Raw genomic sequence first — 22,813 nt, 5'->3', positions numbered from 1 at the left:
CTCCCTGAAATAGCTGATCGGCTGGGGTGCTGAGACTCGGACCCCCGCCAATGTGATAATGATAACCTATCCTGAGGATAGGTCATCATTACCCATTCCTGGATAACCCTTTTAATAAGGCTACTTTTACGCTGTGTTGTATGTATGGGGTGTTTTCCCGGCATGTACACCGCAAACGCAGTATGAATGTCCTAATGCATAAATCAAACCTCAAATGGTGCAGCAGACTGCTCTATTCCATACGGTAGAAAAAATATACCGCGTGGTATATGGGAGATGCATGCTACTGTATGACTATAACAGTGGCATATGTTGGAAGATCCAGACACAGTGTAAAAAACAGCCTGAGTCAGACATAAAAAGATAACAATTACTCTTCCGGAGTATAATTTACACAAGAAAAATGTGTGGCGTTCTGGTGTAATCCCTTGTTACTGGAGTTGTCATGGTGCCTTTGAAGCAGAATTTATGGTTACCACAAACATTGCCCGTCTAAAACAAATATTCCTGGCAGTCGTTCTTCCTGAGACCACCTCTCCCGCTTCTCCCGTTATTACCATCCATATCCGTAGTGACCTCACACCGCTGGAATCCTCTTACAATGCTCATCGCAACCTTCCGTTCCTTCAGGATCTATTTCAGTCGCTGACACACCTATTCAGCAAGGCAGAATGAATTACCCGCCTTTGACAAAGCCGTTTGCCATGCTTCCTCTTGCTATTCTTATGGCTGCTGTTGGGATAGTTTGGAGCGTGTATAATTATTCGTTGTAATATTCCTATCTGTGCAGCGGTCTGATCTGAGTGCGCACATGTTGTGTCATTGATTGTACACTTTAAGGGCTCATGCACACGAGCATACGTATTTTGCGGTCCACAAAACGCAGATCTGCAAAAAATACGGATGGCATCCGTGGGAATTATATATATATTAAAAGCTGGCCCCTAATAGAACAGTCCTATCCTTGTCCATTATGCAGATAATGAGGGCTCATGCACGTGAACATATTTTTCTTCTGTTTCCGTTCCATTTTTTACAGGTCCGTATGCAGAAACCATTCATTTTATTAGGGCTTGAAAATAAATAATGAAATGACTGCGAGTGCATTACGTTTCCGTATGTCCGCATGTCCGTTCCGCAAAAAAGATAGAACATGTCCTATTCTTGTCCGTTTTGTGGACAAGGACAGGCATTGTTACAAATGGATCCGCAAAAAAAAAAAGCATGCAACACGGACGTCACACAGATGTAATCCTTTTCTTTTGCGGATCCGTGTTTTGCGGACCACAAAGTACATACGGCCGTGTGCATGAGCCCTAATAGGACATGTTCTATTTTTTGACAGAATGAACATGCAGACATACGGAAACGGAATGCACACAGAGAAACTTCAGTTTTTTTTTGCGGACCCATTGAAATGAATGGTTCCGCATACGGTCCGCAAAAATGGAACGGACACGGAAAGTAAATACGTTCGTGTGCATGAGCCCTAAGAGATAGTCAGGTTTAGAAAACTAATTTTTAAATAAACTGTAAGGGAATTCTAAATTAAAGGGGTTTTCAGAGATTTTCTTACTGATGACCTATCCTCCTATGAGCGCCATGGCCTTCTCTCAGCTTTTCCTAGGCCGAGTGATGACGTGGCCATTCAAGTGAATGGGGCTGAGCGCGATACCAAGCACAGCCGCTATACAATGTACGACGATAAGCTTGGTAAGCTGTGAGAAGGCAGAGGCGCTCACAGAAGCGCCACTGCCTTCTCAAAACAGCTGATCGGCGGGGGTGCAGGGTGTTGGACCCCCTCCGATCAGATACTGATGACCTATCCAGAGTAAACCCTTTTAATAGAAGGGGGGTCTCTCATTTGGTACCACAAACTCTTAGCTGGAACAGAGAGAAGCTGCAAACAGTGACCTGGTCCTGGTGGACTCATCCATATATTACACGATTAGAGCTAGAGCTGCAAGGAAATGAAACCACCAGGAGCCTCTGCAATGGGACATAAAGGTGTTATCCCATGAATAATATTCTGCAGTTTTCAAACCAGCACCTGAATCTACATATTTTTTTGTAATTGCATATAGTCAAAGATTTTGTGTAGTCACTGAGTTATAAAATCTATTGTATGTATAGCGCCACCTGCCATTTGTTCTCTTAATGCGTTTTGTAGGACCGCGCGTTCCCTATCCGATCAGGAGAAAACCTCTTTAAGCCCACTACACCTGCAGCGGCAGATTTTTAAGGCAATGTACTGGAGTTTTAAAGTTTGATTTTATGCCATTTATTCTCTGTCTTATTTCTCTGTCCACCTCACTGAGGTGGACGCGCGTGCTCAGTTCCATCCATCAAATGCCTCCTGACTTGTGATAGGGAGAGATCGGCATCAGAAAGGACATGTCCCCGAGAAAGGACACACTCCCTAAGCTGCCAACTTAATATACATCTAGCAGAGCAATTGGAGCAATGAATTGGGAGAGCTCTGGATCCATGTGAGGGACTCAGCTGGTTGTAGCTCTGTTAGAAAAAGACTCATGTACTATATGATGTCGCATTTTCATTTTTTACATTATTCATGGGATAACACCTTTAACCCTTTGTATACAACTTCTATTGTGTGATACCATACACTTGATACATTCAGACATACTATAAAAATGTCAGATTGGAGTCCGATTTGTAGCCTTCATCTGTTAGGCCTTGGGCTGGTTCACATGTCCTGATTTTCGCTTGTGATACAGTTTATTCTGACTGCACATAGTAATGGAAATGATCACTGCGTGGAAATCGCCCAATAATTTTTAAATGATCATAATCGCTGCCATCATAATTGACACTATCTGTGTTTTCTGCTGACAATAAAGGAATAAATGGCAAAATAGAGCATGATGTGAATTTATTAATCATTCCTGTAGGTTGTCATGGTTTGCATAAATCCAACTTGTGTGAACATGTCCTTAGACTCCAGTAAAGCTAAAGTTTACTTAGGGGTTGGCACATTATGATGTAAAGATTTCTTACTACCCTGATAGTGTCAAGTGATTACCGCTTTCAAAATGCTGGGATATCAGTCATTTATTTTACTTGAACTTACAGCTTGATCGAAACTCCTCTCAATTGTTAACTATTCATTAAAATCATTGCCTTTTGCTTTCCAGGTCTTCCCATCAGTACCTATTCTAAGTATTGTTACCGCAAACTGCAAAAAGTCGCAGTGACTGGAGGAAAGAAGGTAAGAAACGCCTGAGCTTGTGCTTCTACAGTGCCCTTGTGACAATAAGCTTCAGTCACTGCATAGAAACACTATTGTGCAGCACGTACCAAACACAACGCAGTGTCATGGCCGTGAAGCATTGTACAGTACTTGGAGGTGGGGGGGCTAGCGTTTCAAGTCACTCACAGAAATTAAAGGAGTTATCCGTTTCCTATATTAATTACCTATACTCCGTATAGGTCATCAATATCAGATTGGTTGGAGGCCCGATTGCCAGCACCCTCGCCGGTCAGCTGTTTGAAGAGAATGCAGCTCTCATGCAGGCGCTTCATTCTCCTCACTGTCTATCTGCTTGTCATCGTCATCGCAGCAGCGAGCAGGTGTCATTATAACTACGCCATCCCATTCACTTCAGTGAAAAGGAGCAGTTACACTCTGTCTGCTTCTTGCCATTAAAGTGAACGGGACGTAGCAGTTGTAATTATACCTGCTCGCTGCTGCGATGTCAACTGCAAGCAGGTAAACAGTGAGGAGATTGCAGTGCTTGCACGAGAGCTGCATCCTCTTCATACAGCTGATCGGCGGGGTGTCGGGTGTTGGACCCCGCCTATCTGATATGGATGACCTGTCATCAATACAGGAAACCAGACAACCTCTTTAAGGGTTAAATCCATACTTCCATGCAAAGTGTGCATTTACCCATACATGGCCGTACAGATTAATGACGGCAGAACCCTCCAATTTCATTAAGACTGGACAACCATCTAATGTGCATGGTGTTGTCCTGATTTTCCTGCAATGGCCAGTTGTATCGGAGCTCAGTGTTACTTACTAATGGTAATAGTTACATGGAATATGACCTCGTAAAGCTCAGTCAAAGTAAAAATTTTTGAATTTAAGACCTGACACTGTGCAATAAAAACTAGAATTCTGTTTCGTCACGTGCTTTGAATCTCATTTGTCAAACGCTAACCGAGGTGCCCATAGCCACCAATCACAGCTCCAATTTCATTTTATAAACTGACCTGATAAAATAAAAGCTGCCTTCTAGGTCAGTTTTATTTTCATTCAGTTCTGATAAATGATGCCAATTTTTTTTTTGCCCATGATATACACAAAAAGCATGGACCATGGAGCAATAGCCTCTAAAATCAGCTACATCCCTGTATTTGGCTTGAGAAAGGTTCTGTAAAAGAGAACCGAAACGTCGCTGTGTGACGTGTGAATAAGGCCTCATGCACACGGCCGTGTTCCCCGGCCAAGAGCGGTCTGTGGTAACACGGCCTGGATTCCTGTTGAGAGCAGGAGCGCACGGCGTCATTGGTTGCTATGACGCCGTGCGCTTCATGCCGCTGCTGCACTACAGTAATACACTAATACACTCGCTCCTGCTCTCAACAGGAATCCAGGCCGTGTTACCACAGACGGCTCTCGGCCGCGGAACACGGCCGTGTGCATGAGGCCTAAAGGACACATTTTTATCACGTTTTACAGAGGAGTACTGTGGATTTTTATATATATATATATATATATATATATATATATATATAATCAAAAATCATCCGAACTCTGGCGGAAGACTTTATTTTAATCAATTTTCAGAAAAGATCAATACGCAATTTTTCAATATACTCTCCCTAGTCACTGCTGTGTAGGTTTCAATGTGTTATGGTCATCTGATCTGTGACTGTGGTGCGAGAAATAATGGCTTCCACACTTGTGATTTGCGCAAAAGATGAGCAGTGAGTGATGATTAGTTTTTTGTGGTTTGAGGGTGTGTCTGGTGCCGATATTTAACGAAGACTTTGTGCACAGTAGGGAGAAAGTGTTTTGCCATGGAGACATGTGTATGAATGGATAGAGAAGTTCAGGGAAGGTCGCACATGTGTCAGCTATGAAGGAGTCAGACTCCTGTCTATGTCTGAAGACAGCACTGAGCGTGCACGTGAACTGCTTCTGTTGTATAGACAAGTGACTGTGGATTATGTGGTCCTAGGAGGATGAAGATTCACATCTGGTGAAGGCAGCAGTGCATTTGTGGCTCACAGCTCAGCCTAAGGCTACATACACACGACCGTTGTTTTGGTCCGCATCCGAGCCGCAGCTTTTAAGGCTCGGATGCGGACCCATTCACTTCAATGTGGCCGCAAAAGATGCGGACAGCACTCCGTGTGCTGTCCCCATCCTTTGCTCCGTTCCGTGGTCCGCCAAAAAAATATAACCTGTCCTATTCTTGTCCAAGAATAGGCAGTTATATTAATGACTGCCTGTGCTGTTCCGTAACTTGCAGAACGCACACGGGCGCCATCTGCAATTTTCAGACCGCAAAACACACAACGGTCGTGTGCATGTAGCCTAAAACATTTTTTTATGATGGTAATACGAAAGCTTGTTGACAGATGGACAGAGTATATTGAAAAGCAATGAGATTATGTCAAAAATGATGTATTTGTCTTTTCTTACAGTTGATTAAAATAAAATCTACAGTGTGGATAATTTTTGACTCAAAATATATATCTTTTTATTTTATTTTATTTTTTTACATACTGGCAAAATATGTATGTTCGTAATTACCTCTGAGCAACTATCTGTAGTTCTGTTTAGATGGAAAAACTATGTTGGCCTCCACTCAAAAGTTTCAGTAAATATAAATGATGTCCCAGTGAAGTTCTGAGGGACAGATATTTGCCTTTGTCTCTGGCTTCACCTCCTCTGGGCTCTTTTCTCTGCACGAGCTGCGGTTCTGTTCATTTGATTTACTTTGCTCGGGGTTTCATTGTGGATTTTAACATCCCCATGTAAGGACATGCCATTAAATCACAGCAGGGGTACATTTCCCAGCTTTTCCTGCCAAATGTAGAAGTGCTGCTGTCACCAGCAAATAAACCAGAGGATGAAAATATACGCACACTGGAAAGCTGGGGATTGTGGAGACCCTGTACCGAGCAACGTGTTTATTATTCGGTGTCCTCATCTAACTGCTCTTATGATAATCAATACAGTTTTCATCTTCCCTGGAAATGATCCAATCAGCCCGATTCAGGTTTTCTCTTTATTCTGCATGGAAATAATAGTGCCTCATTTACATAGAAAGGAAGGGAACTCCTAAACATAAAATAATAGTAGGACAGATGGAAATATTTTTTCCCAAACTATGTTAACAATAAAAGGGTTGTGCACCTGTCGCTAGGCAAGTCCCCTGAAGGTGAGCTGATGGTCCTGTAATGGCTCTTAGTCCCCGCCAGTAGAGGTTGCGCCCACCATTGCTGCTTATGGATTCTGTAATTTACGAAAAATAGAAACTGGAACAACCTCTGTTGAGGTGTATGAAAATGGCCGTTTGATGTACTGTAAAAAGCAGTCCTAGGAGATTTGCTGATGATCGGTTCAGCTTGTATGTATGCTGGGATCCAGTTGGATATTTGTGCTTGTTAATCTGCTTGCTTACGTTTCTTGTATCTGCTAGGAGATATTGTGATATTCTTTTACTTACCACTGTTATTACTGTATCAGGGTTTGAGGAAGCCAACACTGGAGGAAATTGAGCAAGCTCGACAAGCCATCCTCACCCCTTCTCTGTTTGGGAGCTCTCTGGAGGAGATCATGGAAAGGCAGAAAGAAGTGTATCCTGATCGTCGGCTGCCTTGGGTGCAGACTCAGCTCTCACAGCAAGTGTTATCACTGGGAGGTGAAAGAACGGAAGGAATATTCAGGTGTGTTTTACACTAAGGGATTTTCACACGGTCAGGATTTGTAAGGAAAAGGAAGAAGTGGGTCCAAAGCTGTGCAGATGTTTCCAATACAGATTTTCCCTGTTTATGTTCAGTTACTGATACAAAATACTCACTGCTGTATGAAAGAGGATTCGCTCTTATCCTGCAACCCATCTACTTGCTGCAGAACTCATATTTTTCAGTAATGTAAAGCAATTATTTTAGATGTGTGCACTATTTATATTTTGTCTTTTACTAACTTTTGTGTAGAGTCCCTGGAGACATTGATGAAGTCAACGCGCTAAAGCTGCAGGTTGAACAGTGGAGAATTCCAGACAATCTCTCAGACCCCACCGTACCTGGTAAATACATCCATTCTTTGTGACAAGTCCTAAAAGGACATTTACAAAGCCTCTATTGTGCCGTAAAAAAGTTGCACATTAAAGCGCTATCATTTGCAACTTTTTAGGCGAGAAAAGGGTGCAGGGCTTAGCAGGAAAGGGCAGGGCTTCGGTTGTCCCGCCAGATTTACTATAATTTTTGTCAGAAACTTTCAAAAGTTATAGCCCCTGGCTGGTGTAGTCTTCAACATCTGATGTGCCTCTTAATAAATTAGGCACATCTCACGCCACTGCAGGGAGATCAAGACTGATGTGTGGGAACGCCATTCTTGATAAATGTCACATTAGAAGTAAAGACTTTTGTTGGAAAATGAATGCATTATCTAAAACCGCCATGACTTCCATACTCAAAATAGCGGTGTTCCTACACAACCCTTGCCACGTTACGAAAAGGAGACATGGTAAAGGAAGCGGAAGGGGCCAGCAGGCCTGGTACATTTATCTTATTTAACGCCAGATTGAAATCAGTGGTAGCTCCAAGCTGCCGTAGATTTCAGTCTAGGAGGATGGACTCCTGGAGGATGCGCCTAATTTATAGCGAAGCCAGCGCCTGCCTTACACCCACTCTCTTTTTCTTCATTATAGCACTAATCAAAGGGCCTCTGTAACTAGAAAAGTTTTGAAAACACAGGGAAGAGTCGAGAAGTGTCTGTCACCCAGATTCTGTGTATACTGACACACTCAAAAACTTTAGTAGCCAACATACATTTGGCTGGTGCAAACTGGTATGCCCCATTTTATTAACTGTATTGAAAAGTGTAGTCAGTGCCAGGCATGTAGACATACAGTTGTATAAGGATGGCAGAACGTGCAGGCATAATGTTCGCCTCCGCCAGTGTGAACAGAGCCTTAGGGTATTTTCACACTAGCGTTATAGTGTGAAAATTGAGTTCTGTCACCGGGGCTCAGTACCGGAAAAAAAAAACTTCAGTTTTATCCTAATGCATTCTGAATGGAAAGCATTCCGTTCAGTATGCATCCGGATGTCTTCCGTTCAGTCCATCTTACAGTATTTGGCCGAAGAAAATACTGCAGCATGCTGCGGTATTTTCTCCTGCCAAAATTCTGGAACACTTGCATTAATTTCCATTGAAATGTATTCATACCGAATCTGGTACCAAGTGTTCTGGAAAAACGGATCTGGTTTCCCAGTCTGCGCATGAGCAGACCTTTAAAAATGTGAAAAAAATAAATACCGGATCCGTTTTTCTGGATGACACCGGAGAGACGGATCCGGTATTTCAATGCATTTGTCAGACGGATCCGCATCTGGATCCGGAAACAAGTACCATTAGCAGTTTTTTTTCTCTGTGAATTTTACATTATAAGGTCTGTAATCATACTCTCTGTAACTTATAGTGTATATGGTATGGAATGTTTAGTTAATGCCATGAGGTCAGAAAAATGCCGATCCTTCCTTGATGAGATCCCTTTTGAAGCTAGCTGTTATCAAGTATATCGAAACATAAGATGGTGATGACAAGTAGCCATTCCTGGTGCATGAGTAGGATTCGTGGTAAATGGAGAATGTTCACAGTAGTCTCAGGAATCTGTGCTATGAATGAACTGGACTTACATGTTATCTCGTAAACCTAGTTACAGAAATGCCCAATTTCCTTGGCAGTTTATGGCATGATGAGTATAATACAGTTAATTGGTATCACTGTCTGCATTATACGTAATTTCTTATTTATTTTAATAAATATATATGTATATAGTGTGTGTATATATGTATGTATATATATATACATAGGTGGCTAAAGGGTTTTTACAGGAATTAAATATTGGCAATCTCAGGATCCCTGGCATCTCCTGTTTGAAGGAGCCACAGTCGTCAGGTGAGCTACCCTCTTGATGACACGTCCATCAGTCATATGGCCTTTCTGCAGCTCAGTCCCATTCGAGTGAATGGGACTGAGCTGCGATACCAAACACAGCTGCTACAAAATGTACTGTGCTGTGTTTGGTAAGCTGTGAAGAGGCCCCAACAGTTGCCCAAACACCACCGCCTCTTCAAACAGCTGATCACTAGGGAGTTGGACTCCCACCTATCTGATTGATGACCTGTCATGAAGATGATAAACTCCTTTAAGTATAGCATTTACATATTTTTTCATTTTTTCCCTCTTGGCTGATTCATGTTTTTTGGCTTCCTGTGATTTAATAATATTCTGCCCCGCAACTTCTGACTTGGAAAATAAGTTTGGTCCACCAAAAAACATTTTGGATATTAACACCCTTTGGCCAGTATGGGTTCATGCTATATATATGGTCAGTACTTGCTCCCGATTGTATAAAATATCTAGGATCAGCACAGCTCATGGCTTATATGTATGTTTCTTTCAGCATCCCTCTTGAAGCTTTGGTATCGGGAGCTGGAAGAGCCGCTGATCCCACAGCAGTTCTACAAGCAGTGCATCAGTAACTATGAGAACCCCGATGCAGCGGTGTCCGTTGTGCAGCAGCTTCCTGAACTGAATCGGACGGTGCTCTGTTACCTCATCCACTTCCTCCAGGTATTTTATCACGGTTTACTCATCTCAAATTTGCTATTTTGTATGTATTCCCATTTAGAGGACCTTTAAGGTTTGAAGTGGATATTGCTTTTATTAATGAAGACTAGCTGCTGTACAGAAGTGATGCCCAGCCAGCCTTGTCTTCCAAGTGTCTGAAATGGCAGGGCAACATACATTCATAGTAGGATGATGCCTAAATAGTATATTTCATTTCTGTTTGGCTTTTATATTCTGGCACAGTTCATCCGGTAGATATGCAAATAGCTCTTGAGATATCTATGTACAATGTGTTTGTATGACTTTATCTACTATAAGATGAGTACATTTCTTAATACATTACAATACTGGAGTTACATCCTTTATTCCACTTCAGAGCAGCATTCACAAATCTCCCAGCAATCCTTGGTAGCTCAATGTCTGAACAAAGCACTTTACAGTTATCCCACTAATTCTCCCTTTGTATTATATGAGTTCAGCAATGCTGTTAGGGAGGTATCTGTCATCAGAGAAAGTCGACAATAAGTGCAAAACAGGTAAATCTTTTGATTTACAAAATATTCAACTTTTTGTATAGATTATACATAAATTAGTCAAGTGTTATTTTGCAGACACTAAGTCCCTTTTATAAGCCTGTATTTCAAAACAACACCCACCATAGATTGCAGACAGGTTGGACCATGGCACATGTGCACGTTTTACAAGGTGTCGTAAAAAGTGTTTTCTTTCCTTTTTTAATTGATACGTGCCTGCTAGATCTGTGAGATATGTGTAAAGAGAAAACAAACGTACAACAGTTTAGATTTTATAGAACAGCTTGTGCAGGTTAAATACGTCATTGGTTTGTCATCGGTGGAAAGCAATTATTTTAGCAGGACATGGGACTACTGCCTTGTGTTAGAAACACAATTACGATCATCTCAAGGAGACTTTCACAGCCCAGGATATCTGCACAAGCCTGAGCATATGTCAATATCCCGCATCATTCAGCAAGGCTATTACTACCTTCTCTGTCCATAAATGTGTGGCTAACCCCAATCATCTTATATGATTTAAATATGGAATTGTTCAACTCAAGTTTTTCTGTTAAACATATTTTTGAAGAATTGTTTGATTTTTTTTATTTTAATTTAACTATATAAAATTTAAAAAAAAAAAATGGAATGCAGTTTCCAAACTGGCCACTGAACCTAATAGGTGTTTCCTGGTCTGATCACTTTTCAGCAGTCATCTCATTATCATCATAGGGAGGTTTATAATGAAAGATAACAACTATATATAGATAGCACAGAATCCACTATTCACAATAGTTGATGGCCAGAGGTCACCCCTTCCCTACATAAGGACTTCTGCACAGGTCACAGAGCATAGACCTATAGAAGTCAATGACTCGTCTCTAGACTACAGGATCCTGTTATCCATGTAGCTGCTGAAAAGCTTATCTCTAAATGCTTAGGCAAGTTGCCCACCTCCATAATCATGGACAAAAAATTGAAAAAGAATCTACAGTCAGAAAATGAAAACAGATTAAATGTTTTAAAGATGACCATTGACCCCAGTGCAACATTTAATTCAATCATTCACTATAGTTTTTGGAGCTGCAGAGGTAAACTAACACCTGACCTTTGACCAGTTCTGAAAATCTTCGAGTGTCATGAAAATATGGATATTGTGTTTGAATCCAACGGAAAAGGACATTTAGGAAGATTATCAGACAGTCAGCGTGATTGGGAGTGTTCTTAGCAATAGTGGTTAGCTAAGAGTATGTAACATACCGGGGCCTCCCAAATGTTCTTGTCCTGTGGATGCAGGCATAATGTTTGGCCTCTTATAATAGTGGCGTTTTAAGTGGAAAAAAAACCTATTAATAACTGATGTTTTTTTTCTTTCTATTTCTAAACAGATTTTCTCTCAACCTTCCAACGTAGGCACAACAAAGATGGATGTCAACAATCTTGCCATGGTCATGGCTCCAAATTGTCTCCGTTGTCAGTCAGATGACCCCAGAATAATTTTTGAGAACACCCGGAAGGAGATGTCTTTTCTGAGGATGCTGATTGTCCATCTAGACACCAGTTTTGTTAGGGGTTTTCTGTGAGGGTGAAAACCATCAGCCATTTTCTTTTATTTCTGTTACTTGTATATATCAGAATTGCCTTCTCGTTTTTAAGAGAATAAGGTGCGGTCCCTCCAGAGGGTTCATGTACACTAGCGTGTCAGGATATTTCTAGCATCTGTGCTTTTTGGAGGTCATTAGTGCCAAAGGCATAAAATGACTTCATGAGAAGTGCTCAGTGAACTTGTTAGGGCATGTCTGCTCTTTAGTGGGGGGGGAAACAATACCCTCTTCTTTGTTCTTACGGTGATTGTTTCATTGTATAAAGGTTTCCCTCATCCAGAGACACATTAAAGTGTAAGACAATAGCAAATCAAGGCTTTTTACGATGTGTTATCTCTTTGGAGGGACCGGACCTCTTAATATATTTTGAATATTTTAAGTTTTTTTTTTTGCTTTAAGTCCTCAGCTGTAACGTTAGAGCTCACACTGAGCATCGTGACCCTACATTACAATATGTCAGGTTTTTTAAGCCACTAACGAGTCATTTCCACTTCAGAGACCTATGGAGTGTTTGTTGCAAACTTGAAGAGTTTTTTCAAGGTTATTACTATGAATTATTTTTTCGCTGTTCACTATTATATGCAGCATGAAACTATGACATGCTTGTGTGACAATAAACACACCCGCTATCCCGGGTGACGCTAACACTTTTTATTGGTGTTGGAGCAGATGTGAAGTCATGCATTTTCTAAGTACAGTAGTTCCTAAAAGTACAATATCTTGAGTAAAGGATTTAATTTGATGCTTAAAGCAAACCTGTCATGTGATTTCAGCTGAGCTATCAGAAAGCAGCATATGATAGAGGGAGAAAAGCTGAGCTGAGATTTGGAGCCGGATTTCTGAGTAATAGAGTAAATCCTGACAGGGCTCCTAAGAGAACCATTGAGAGTCCTGATAATCCCACCCACACTTGATGATTGACATCCTGGGTGGGTGAGATTATCAGGACTCTCACTTTCTCTCCTAGGAGTCCTATCAGGATTTATTTTTCCACAGAAATTCAGCTTCAAATCATCTAAACCTATATATTAGGCTACGTTCACACTTGAGTTGTTGTTTTCCGGTATTCAGATTCTGCAGAGGATCTCTATACCGGAAAAAAAACATTTCAGTTTAGTCCTCATGCATTCTGGATAGAAAGAGTTCCGTTTAGGGTGTCTTCTGTTCTGTCAACATTCTGTTTTGTGTCTGGACCCAAAACCATTGCAAGCTGCGGTTTTGTGTCCGGTCATAAAAACGGAAATAAACGGATCCGTCACTGAAAAGAATGTAAGGTAATGGTGACAGATTAGGTTTTTTAGGAGCATAAAAAAAACAGATCTGTCACTGTTTGACTTCCAGTGCATTTAGTGACGGATCCTTTTTTATCCGTTTTGATTTCACAGAACCGCATCCTAACGGAACGGATGTGTCCCGATGAGCAAAATCAAAACGGATCCATTTATTCCGCTTTTGAGATCCTCTGCCGGATACCAGTATGACAAACGCAAGTGTGAAAGTAACCGTGCAGAGCTCAACTTCTGTCCCTCTATCATATACTACTCTCAGATAGGGCAGCAGACATCATCAGGTTTGTAAGCTTTAAGTAGTGAAGACAATGCATCATTTACAAGGTCCGGCACATCTTACAACATATGGTGAAATATGGTCTTGTTCATGGTCTTTTGTTGGGAAGCAGGGATAGGTTTCAGGATGTAGTAACCTAATGCCATCTGTTCAGATTACTGTTTTCTTGTGCAGAGCTTTTTTTTTTATGTTCGTTTCCGATTGCCGTGTTGTAAAGCACTGGTCAAAGCATAATTCCGTGTAAAATAATAGTTTCTTCTGAATCTGGTTTGTCTCTTAGATTTGCATTTCTAAGATGGACTACATGGAATATATGACTTGATCACAGGCAGTTTTACTAAATGGCATTTTTAAAAAGAAAGCACCACTCTTGTTAATGGACTGTCTGGAAAGACCTATCTTTTTCCATAATTTTTTTACTGTAACACATTGGTGCTCTACCTGTAAAACTGGTATTCTAATAATCACTAGAGCAGAGGAGGACAGCTCCAAGAAACTGTTGCCTGGAAAATGAGTTTTTATATACCTATGAAGTACATAGCCTGTTCCCTCTGCTTACCCTGTTTACACTGTACTGTGACTCTGTGTTGACATGGGACTGCACCTTTGTTGCTGCAGCGTGGTGTAAACTTAGCTTACTGCGCTAAAAAAATATATCAAGAGTGCTCAGAATTCACTGGAATGCAGAATAATGACAGCAGCCATCCACATAATGGATAGACATTTAATACCGATACCCATATAAATATGTGAATGTTACATGATCGTTGTGCCACGCTGAACAGGACATTAAGATAATGTAACTCCCCTTACATTTGAGTATATGCTCCAATAAAGTTGCGCAGTTGACCTGATGTATAGTCTCCGACCTGCCCTAGAAATATGAAAGCTAAAATATCATGAGTGGTTTCTGTGGTCTACAGAATCCAGAAGCACCTACCGTACGTACCGGGAGTTGAGCTGGTAAATGGAAACTACTTTAGTTTAATTTTCTTACTGTGATTGTCAGGTTTCACTGTTACATAAATCCAGATCACTGTTTTAGGTTTATTTTATATATTATTTTTTTTTCATGCAGTTTATTAATGCTTTTGTGATGCAGAATACCTGGTTCAGTGTCCAAGTTTAGCTAACTTTCATTTTCAAGTCCCAGGTTTGAAACGAATAGGAATGTGTCCTTGTTGGAAAGCATTGTTTTTAGCCAGCCATACATACAACATAACCGACAGCCATTTGACCCAACTCCACCATGAACATGCATGTGTGGTGTAGCCAGCAAGGAGAGGAATAAGTGGCTGGCAGCGGTTTATCTCCTGCAGGGATAAAGGCTCGGGCATGCTGAAATCTAGTATGCCCGATTCCTCTTTCTCCAACACCTACCATACATGAGATTGCTGGCCACTTTGGATTGCTAATCGGTTTTCCTAATAGTTGTGGTTCCCAGAGGTTGGATCTAAACCTCTTATTTATGGCATAGTCCTATGGGCATGCCATATATTTCTGTAGGCAGAACACCTTTTAGTGCCACTGTGCTATCCCTCATATGTGAAAAAGGTCTTCATAAGAACATTTTCCAAAATGTTGGTAAAAACTCTTGGTATAATATCCCTATTGGGACAGAAAGCTGGAGTGTGTATGACTAACTCCAATGGTATGCCCACATTTGAGCATAATTTTACAGTGTATTATATCATTATAATTTAGATAAAAAATTAGTAACTTAGTAAAATACATCACTTGTGTTATTCTGCCCTGCCCATGTTATATTACAAATTCACAGTTGTGCTGGTTGTCAGTGAAAACAGTTGATATGCTTGTTGTCAGACATATCCCTAACAGATTAGCTGAGAGGCCCTATAATGCTGTGGAACACATTTCCTACATGAGATTATTGTACAGTGTCTGGTATAAAGAGTACCTAGAATGTAAATCATCACAGCAAGCTTTATGCAGGAACTAAACCAATGAGGAACACTGATTCCAAAACCGAAGCCTACAGAACGCTGAATGTAATACAGGCTGTGAATCAGTGGCGGTACCAGATAAAAGGCATTTGAAAAATCATTCAACTTTGGCCTCATGCACACGGCCGTTGTTTGGGTCCGCATCCGAGCCGCCGTTTTGGCAGCTCGGATGCGGACCCATTCACTTCAATGGGGCCGCAAAAGATGCGGACAGCACTCAGTGTGCTGTCCGCATCCGTTGCTCCGTTCCGTGGCCCCGCAAATAAAATATAACATGTCCTATTATTGTCCGCAAAACGGACAAGAATAGGCAGTTATATCAATGGCCGCCCATTCCGTTCCGCAAATTGCGGTTTGCGGACCGCAAAAAACGGCACGGTCGCGTGCATGTAGCCTTTGTATGTACAGGGTGGGCCATTTATATGGATACTCCTTAATAAAATGGGAATGGTTGGTGATATTAACTTCCTGTTTGTGGCAAATTAGTATATGTGAGGGGGGAAACTTTTCAAGATGGGTGGTGACCATGGCGGCCATTTTGAAGTCGGCCATTTTGAATCCAACTTTAGTTTTTTCAATAGGAAGAGGGTCATGTGACACATCAAACTTATTGGGAATTTTACAAGAAAAACAATGGTGTGCTTGGTTTTAACGTAACTTTATTCTTTTATGAGTTATTTACAAGTTTTTAGGACCACTTATAAAATGTGTTCAATGTGCTGCCCATTGTGTTGGATTGTCAATGCAACCCTCTTCTCCCACTCTTCACACACTGATAGCAAGACTGCAGGAGAAATGCTAGCACAGGCTTCTAGTATCCGTAGTTTCAGGTGCTGCACATCTCGTATCTTCACAGCATAGACAATTGCCTTCAGATGACCCCAAAGATAAAAGTATAAGGGGGTCAGATCGGGAGACCTTGGGGGCCATTCAACTGGCCCACGACGACCAATCCACTTTCCAGGAAACTGTTCATCTAGGAATGCTCGGACCTGACACCCATAATGTGGTGGTGCACCATCTTGCTGGAAAAACTCAGAGAACGTGCCAGCTTCAGTGCATAAAGAGGGAAACACATCATCATGTAGCAATTTCGCATATCCAATGGCCTTGAGGTTTCCATTGATGAAGAATGGCCCCACTATCTTTGTACCCCATATACCACACCATTCCATCAATTTTTTTGTTCCAACAGTCTTGGAGGGATCTATCCAATGTGGGTTAGTGTCAGACCAATAGCGGTGGTTTTGTTTGTTAACTTCACCATTCACATATAAGTTTGCCTCATCACTGAACAAAACTTCTGCGTAAACTGAGGGTCCTGTTCCAATTTTTGTTTTGCCCATTCTGCAAATTCAGTGCTCCGATCTGGGTCATCCTCGTTGAGATGCTGCAGTAGCTGGAGTTTGTAAGGGTGCCATTTGTGAGTAGCTAATATCCACCGAAGGGATGTTCGACTAATGCCACTCTCCAGTGACATGCGGCGAGTGCTACGCTGTGGGCTCTTGCTGAATGAAGCTAGGACAGCCACTGATGTTTCTTCATTAGAGACAGATTTACTGCGTCACATTTTGGCAAATCCAACACTGAACCAGTTTCACGAAACTTAGCAAGCAGTTTGCTAACTGTAGCATGGGAGATGGGTGGTCTCGTAGGGTGTCTTGCATGGAAATCTGCTGCAATGACCCGGTTACTGCGTTCACCAGACATCAACACAATTTCTATCCGCTCCTCACAAGTTAACATCGGCGACATGTCAATGGCTGTAAACAAAGAGAAACTTGTAAATAACTCATGAAAGAATAAAGTTACGTTAAAACTAAGCACACCATTGTTTTTCTTGTGAAATTCCCAATAAGTTTGATGTGTCACATGACCCTCTTCCTATTGAAAAAACAAAAGTTGGATTCAAAATGGCCGACTTCAAAATGGCCGCCATGGTCACCACCCATCTTGAAAAGTTTCCCCCCTCACATATACTAATGTGCCACAAACAGGAAGTTAATATCACCAATCATTCCCATTTTATTAAGGTGTATCCATATAAATGGCCCACCCTGTAGATTAATTCTAGATTGAAGCTCTAAAGTCATGTTCAAGGGTAACATTCTTCAAGTGCATTTTTATCATGTCCATTTATAGTCCCAGCGATTTCCTTACTTTTGGGAGCAGAGATGTCACTATATCATATTTCACCTGTCATTATAAACATATTTGTTTGGAAGATTAAAGAGATTTTACAGAGAATTATGATATAAAAATATACTTAAAATGTTCCAGCAGGTTGAAAATAAATAAAAAGAGGTATATGCCCTGAAACATGTCCCATGGTTCTCTACTTTCTGTTGCAGAAGTGATGTCTGACACAGGGACATGTGACTGTTGAAGCCAATCACAAGCTGAAGCAGGTCAATGCTGTAACCAGTGATTGGCTGCGGCCATCACATGTGCCTGTGTCAAGACATCAGCAGGAGACCGGGCATCCCTGGATCAGCAGTGGTGGGGGATCCTTGAGGTGGATATAGCCCTTTTTTATGTATTTCCACCCTACTGGTTGTTACATTTTAAAGATATTTTTCCTGGACAATCCTTAGAACTTGTCTCTCACTGGGTCATTGAAATTATCGTAAACAAATCATTTCATTTATTCTGTTAGGCCATATTCACAAGTTGTAGATTTTTGTGGATTCTGCACCAAAATGACACATCAGAATACATGAAAAGCACACTTTATGTGCTGTGGGTTTTGAAATCTGGATCATGCACTAGAGTTCACAGTTTTATTTAAGGCACCCATTACAATGCAAAGAGTGAAAACTGCATCCACAGCACATCTTTTTTTGCAAACAGACTTTACCTTTTGGACTACTTATGCAAAAGGAAAAAACTTTAAACATTTAGCTAGCCTTGGAACGCTTTACATAGACTGCTAGAAATATATCCAGTCTGATAAATCATAGGATTTTTCCCATAATGAACTCTCCAGACACAGCAGAGCAGATTACTACCATTCTGACAGCCATTTACATACTTTTTGTGCCTCGTTCGACAGGGGGTGAGGATTAGTGGAAAGGGTGCTAATATTCACCAAAATTCAGCACAAAATCTTTCCACTCAGTAAGCCAACCAATGCAGGCAGTCTAAAGAAGCACCAAATTTATCATTCAACTTGAGCCACTTTGATAAATTTGCCACATCATTACACTGTCTGGTCTAAGGTTACACTGTCTAAATATTAGACAAGTTTAGTAAATGTGGCCCATTTACTTTAGTTGGACAAATATTTACGTTCCTCTGTAGGCCATATGGTCTGATGGATAAAATCTAAGCAATGCATTACCTAAATCTCACAAATTCATGCATAAAGCCTTAAAGCTGTTTCAGCCCTTTTTAGAGTTTCTAATAAATACATACAATACCTGGATGGCCTTACAATGTACAAACACTTTTGCCAGAAAAGGAGCCCTACAAGCTACTTGGTTACAGTTTGATTTCTCCTATGCCGAGGTGTATAAATTTCTACGTATAGAATGGTGTATTGCTTTATTTTATTTGGTTTGTCAAAGCTGGACTGCCATGATCTGTAATTCCTTTTTGTTTACTATTGTGCCATTTGGCAAAACCTCTTTACATTGTGCATAAAAAAGTGGCGGGTTTCTAAAAATGTTTGTATCTTTTGAATTGAGTATGCAATTGCAGTTGTGTTTCTGTTCTAGAATGTACTCTACACTGGAACTGTACTTTGGCTGTAAGATGTACATGCATAAATTCATCTGCAACCTTTTCTGCTTTTGTATTTTGCATAAGCAAATAAAATTATTTTACATTGTAAGTGTACAGTTTTTTTTTTTTTACTTGGTTGGCCCTTGGTGGTAAGATTTTATTAGACAAGCATTCTGATATCTGAATTTGACATCTGACAGAAAATAATTCCATTTGTTGAGCCAGACTGCTCCCATCTGTATAATACATATGGCTGTGTAATACCTCTTTCCCCTTTCCTTAGCAAGAAGGCTCCTTTCACACAAGCGAGTTTTCCACGCGGGTGCGATGCGTGATGCGAACACATTGCGCCCGCACTGAATCCGGACCCATTCATTTCAATGGGTCTGTGTACATGAGCGTTGTTTTTCACGCATCACTTGTGCGTTGCGTGAAAATCGCAGCATGTTCTATATTCTGCGTTTTTCACGCAACGCTGGCCCCATAGAAATCAATGAGGCTGCGTGATAATCACATCGCATCCGCAAGCAAGTGTGGATGCGATGCGTTTTTCATGGATGGTTGCTAAGAGATGTTGTTTGTAAACCATCAGTTTTTTATCATGTGCCTGAACACAATCGCAGGCAAAACTGAATGAACTTGCTTGCGAAATCGCGCATTTTTAACTGAACGCATCCGGAACGCACCCAGACCTAATCCGTATCGCTCATCTGCAAGGGGCCTAAGTGTTCATAACGAATCCCTGCGGCGGGATCACCAATCAGCTTATTATATGTTAAATAGTGGTGAATCAAAACACATGTCCTTTATTTTCAGTTTATTTTCAGCCGCACGGACGGTAAGTATACTGCTCCCCCGCTCCCCACTACACTTTACCATGGCAAACAGGACTTTAGCATCCTGGCAGCCATGGTAACCATTCAGAAAAGGCTAAACGCCAGATCCGGATTAATGCTTTTCAATGGGCATTAATTCCGGATCCGGCCTTGCGGCAAGTGTTCAGGATTTTTGGCCGGAGCAAAAAGCGCAGCATGCTGCGGTATTTTCTCCGGCCAAAAAACGTTCCGGTCCTGAACTGAAGACATCCTGATGCATCCTGAACGGATTTCTCTCCATTCAGAATGCATTGGGATAATCCTGATCAGGATTTTTCCGGCATAGAGCCCCGACGACGGAACTCTATGCCGGAAAAGAAATACGCAAGTGTGAAAGAGCCCTAAGCTGTGAAAAAATAGGGTGTGCTTGCCTGTGTTTTACTAAGCTAGGTTTTTTGACTAGATTTTTATGGAATGGTAAAATTGTATAACTATGTGAATATATAAAAAAGGAACGAATAAAATATTGAACACGTACACTTTTTTAAACTGATTTATAGATCAAAACCTGTAGCCTTACTTAATTCAAAACAGGTTGAAACTGTCTCTAACAAGTTATGTTGCTGTGATTTGCTTCCAATAAACCCTCCAAAAATAAAAATACTTGGCAGCTAAATGTCTCTAGGTTTACTTGACTATAGGCTTGGAGAATAAAAAATGCTAACCATTGATATTGGGGAGCAGTGGCGTACTAAGTGGGGGGAGGTCCACCCCAGGTGCCGGCTCTCAGGAGGGTGCCAGAAGCAATGAGCGCTTCCATCAATACAGATGGAAGCACTCATTGCTGGAGCGCCGGGAGCTGCAGTGCTTTCACTCACCATTTAGCTCCCTGCACTCCTCCTCTCCAGATCGTGCTGCTGGCCTGTGTGGGCGGAGCCTGCAGCCAGGAAATCTGCATAAGCTCCCCCCACACAGGGCTGCAGAGAGATCTGTGCCTGCAGGGAAGTGTGGTATGTGAGCTTCCGGAGCAGGACAAGGTGAGTAGTTACTGTGTTTTTTTTAACCACCTCAGCTCCCCTAGCTTAAACCCCCTTAATGACCAGACCACTTTTTACAATTCTGCACTACACTACTTTCACGGTTTATTGCTCGGTCATACAACTTACCACCCAAATGAATTTTACCTCCTTTTCTTCTCACTAATAGAGCTTTCATTTGGTGGTATTTCATTGCTGCTGACATTTCAACTTTTTTTGTTATTAATCGAAATTGACATTTTTCACTTTAAAAAAAACTACATTTCTATATAAAAAAAATTCTAAATTTCTACAATGCAATAAGTGTATATTTATTGGTTTGCGCAAAATTTATAGCGTTTACAAACTATGGTACAAAAATGTGAATTTCCGCATTTTGAAACAGCTCTGACTTTCTGAGCACCTGTCATGTTTCCTGAGGTTCTACAATGCCCAGACAGTAAAAACACCCCACAAATGACCCCATTTTGGAAAGTAGACACCCTAAGGTATTCGATGATGGGCATAGTGAGTTCATAGAAGTTTTTATTTTTAGTCACAAGTTAGCGGAAAATGATGATTTTTTATTTTTTCCTTCTTACAAAGTCTCATATTCCACTAACTTGTGACAAAAAATAAAAAATTCCATGAACTCACTATGCCCATCACGAAATACCTTGGGGTGTCTTCTTTCCAAAATGGGGTCACTTGTGGGGTATTTATACTGTCCTGGCATTTTAGGGGACCTAAAGCGTGAGAAGAAGTCTGGAATCCAAATGCCTAAAAAATGCCCTGTGAAATCCGAAAGGTTCTCTTTAGAATGTGGGCCCCTTTGGGCACCTAGGCTGCAAAAAAGTGTCACACATGTGGTATCGCCGTACTCAGAAGAAGTAGGGCAATGTGTTTTGGGGTGTATTTTTACATATACCCATGCTGGGTGAGAGAAATATCTCTGTAAAAGTCAACTTTTCCCATTTTCTTACCCAGCATGGTTATATGTAAAAAGACACCCCAAAACACATTGCCCAACTTCTCCTGGGTACGGCGATACCACATGTGTGACACTTTTTTGCAGCCTAGGTGCGCAAAGGGGTCCAAATTCCAATGAGTACCTTTTAGGAGGGCATTTTTAGGCATTTGGATTCCAGACTTTTTCTCACGCTTTAGGGCCCCTAAAATGCCAGGGCAGTATAAATACCCCACAAGTGACCCCATTTTGGAAAGAAGACACCCCAAGGTATTCCGTGAGGGGCATGGTGAGTTCATAGAAGATTTTTTTTTTTCGGCACAAGTTAGCAGAAAATGATTTATTTATTATTATTTTTTTCTCTTCCAAAGTCCTAAATTCCATTAACTTGTGACAAAAAATAAAATTTTACATGAACTCGCCTCTCTTGAAATACCTTGGGGTGTCTTCTTTCCAAAATGGGGTCACGTGTGTGGTATTTATACTGCCCTGGCATTTTAGGGGCCCTAAAGCGTGAGAAGAAGTCTGGAATATAAATGTCTAAAAAATTTTACGCATTTGGATTCCGTGAGGGGTATGGTGAGTTCATGTGAGATTTAATTTTTTGTCACAAGTTAGTAGAATATGAGACTTTGGAAGAAAAAACAAAAAAACTATAAAAAAAATATAACTTTCCGCTAACTTGTGACAAAAAATAAAATAAATCTTCTATGAACTCGCCATGCCCCTCAAAAGTGATCTTTTTATAGCGCTGCAGCTATTTTACGGTGTTTTTGCAGTGATCAGAAAAAAAAAATTTATGTCA

The 22,813-nt window shown here is 41.0% G+C and overlaps 1 protein-coding gene and 1 long non-coding RNA gene across 4 annotated transcripts in view; one reads left to right on the top strand and one right to left on the bottom strand.

Annotated features, from left to right (window-relative positions):
- The window catches only part of LOC121005335 (rho GTPase-activating protein 39-like), a 93,926-nt gene extending 78,317 nt beyond the window's left edge, over positions 1-15,609 (top strand). For all 3 annotated transcript variants that reach the window (XM_040438007.1, XM_040438006.1, XM_040438008.1), the window contains 5 exons: positions 3,156-3,229; positions 6,725-6,924; positions 7,195-7,286; positions 9,672-9,841; positions 11,742-15,609. In XM_040438007.1, the coding sequence (XP_040293941.1) occupies positions 3,156-3,229; positions 6,725-6,924; positions 7,195-7,286; positions 9,672-9,841; positions 11,742-11,936 (731 nt within the window). In that variant the 3' untranslated portion in view covers positions 11,937-15,609. The remainder of the gene's footprint in view (positions 1-3,155; positions 3,230-6,724; positions 6,925-7,194; positions 7,287-9,671; positions 9,842-11,741) is intronic.
- LOC121005336 lies at positions 217-19,469 on the bottom strand. The gene is made up of 3 exons (XR_005779919.1): positions 17,951-19,469; positions 17,259-17,267; positions 217-227 (listed from the first exon to the last, which is right to left on the bottom strand). It is a non-coding gene; the product is annotated as an uncharacterized LOC121005336 (long non-coding RNA).
- Positions 19,470-22,813: the final 3,344 nt, after the last annotated feature.

This window comes from Bufo bufo, chromosome 6, assembly GCF_905171765.1.
Source record: "Bufo bufo chromosome 6, aBufBuf1.1, whole genome shotgun sequence".
NCBI classification, from domain to species: Eukaryota; Metazoa; Chordata; class Amphibia; order Anura; family Bufonidae; genus Bufo; species Bufo bufo.
The sequence above is the reverse complement of the archived record's forward strand: the minus strand, read 5'-3'. Positions and strand labels throughout refer to the sequence as shown.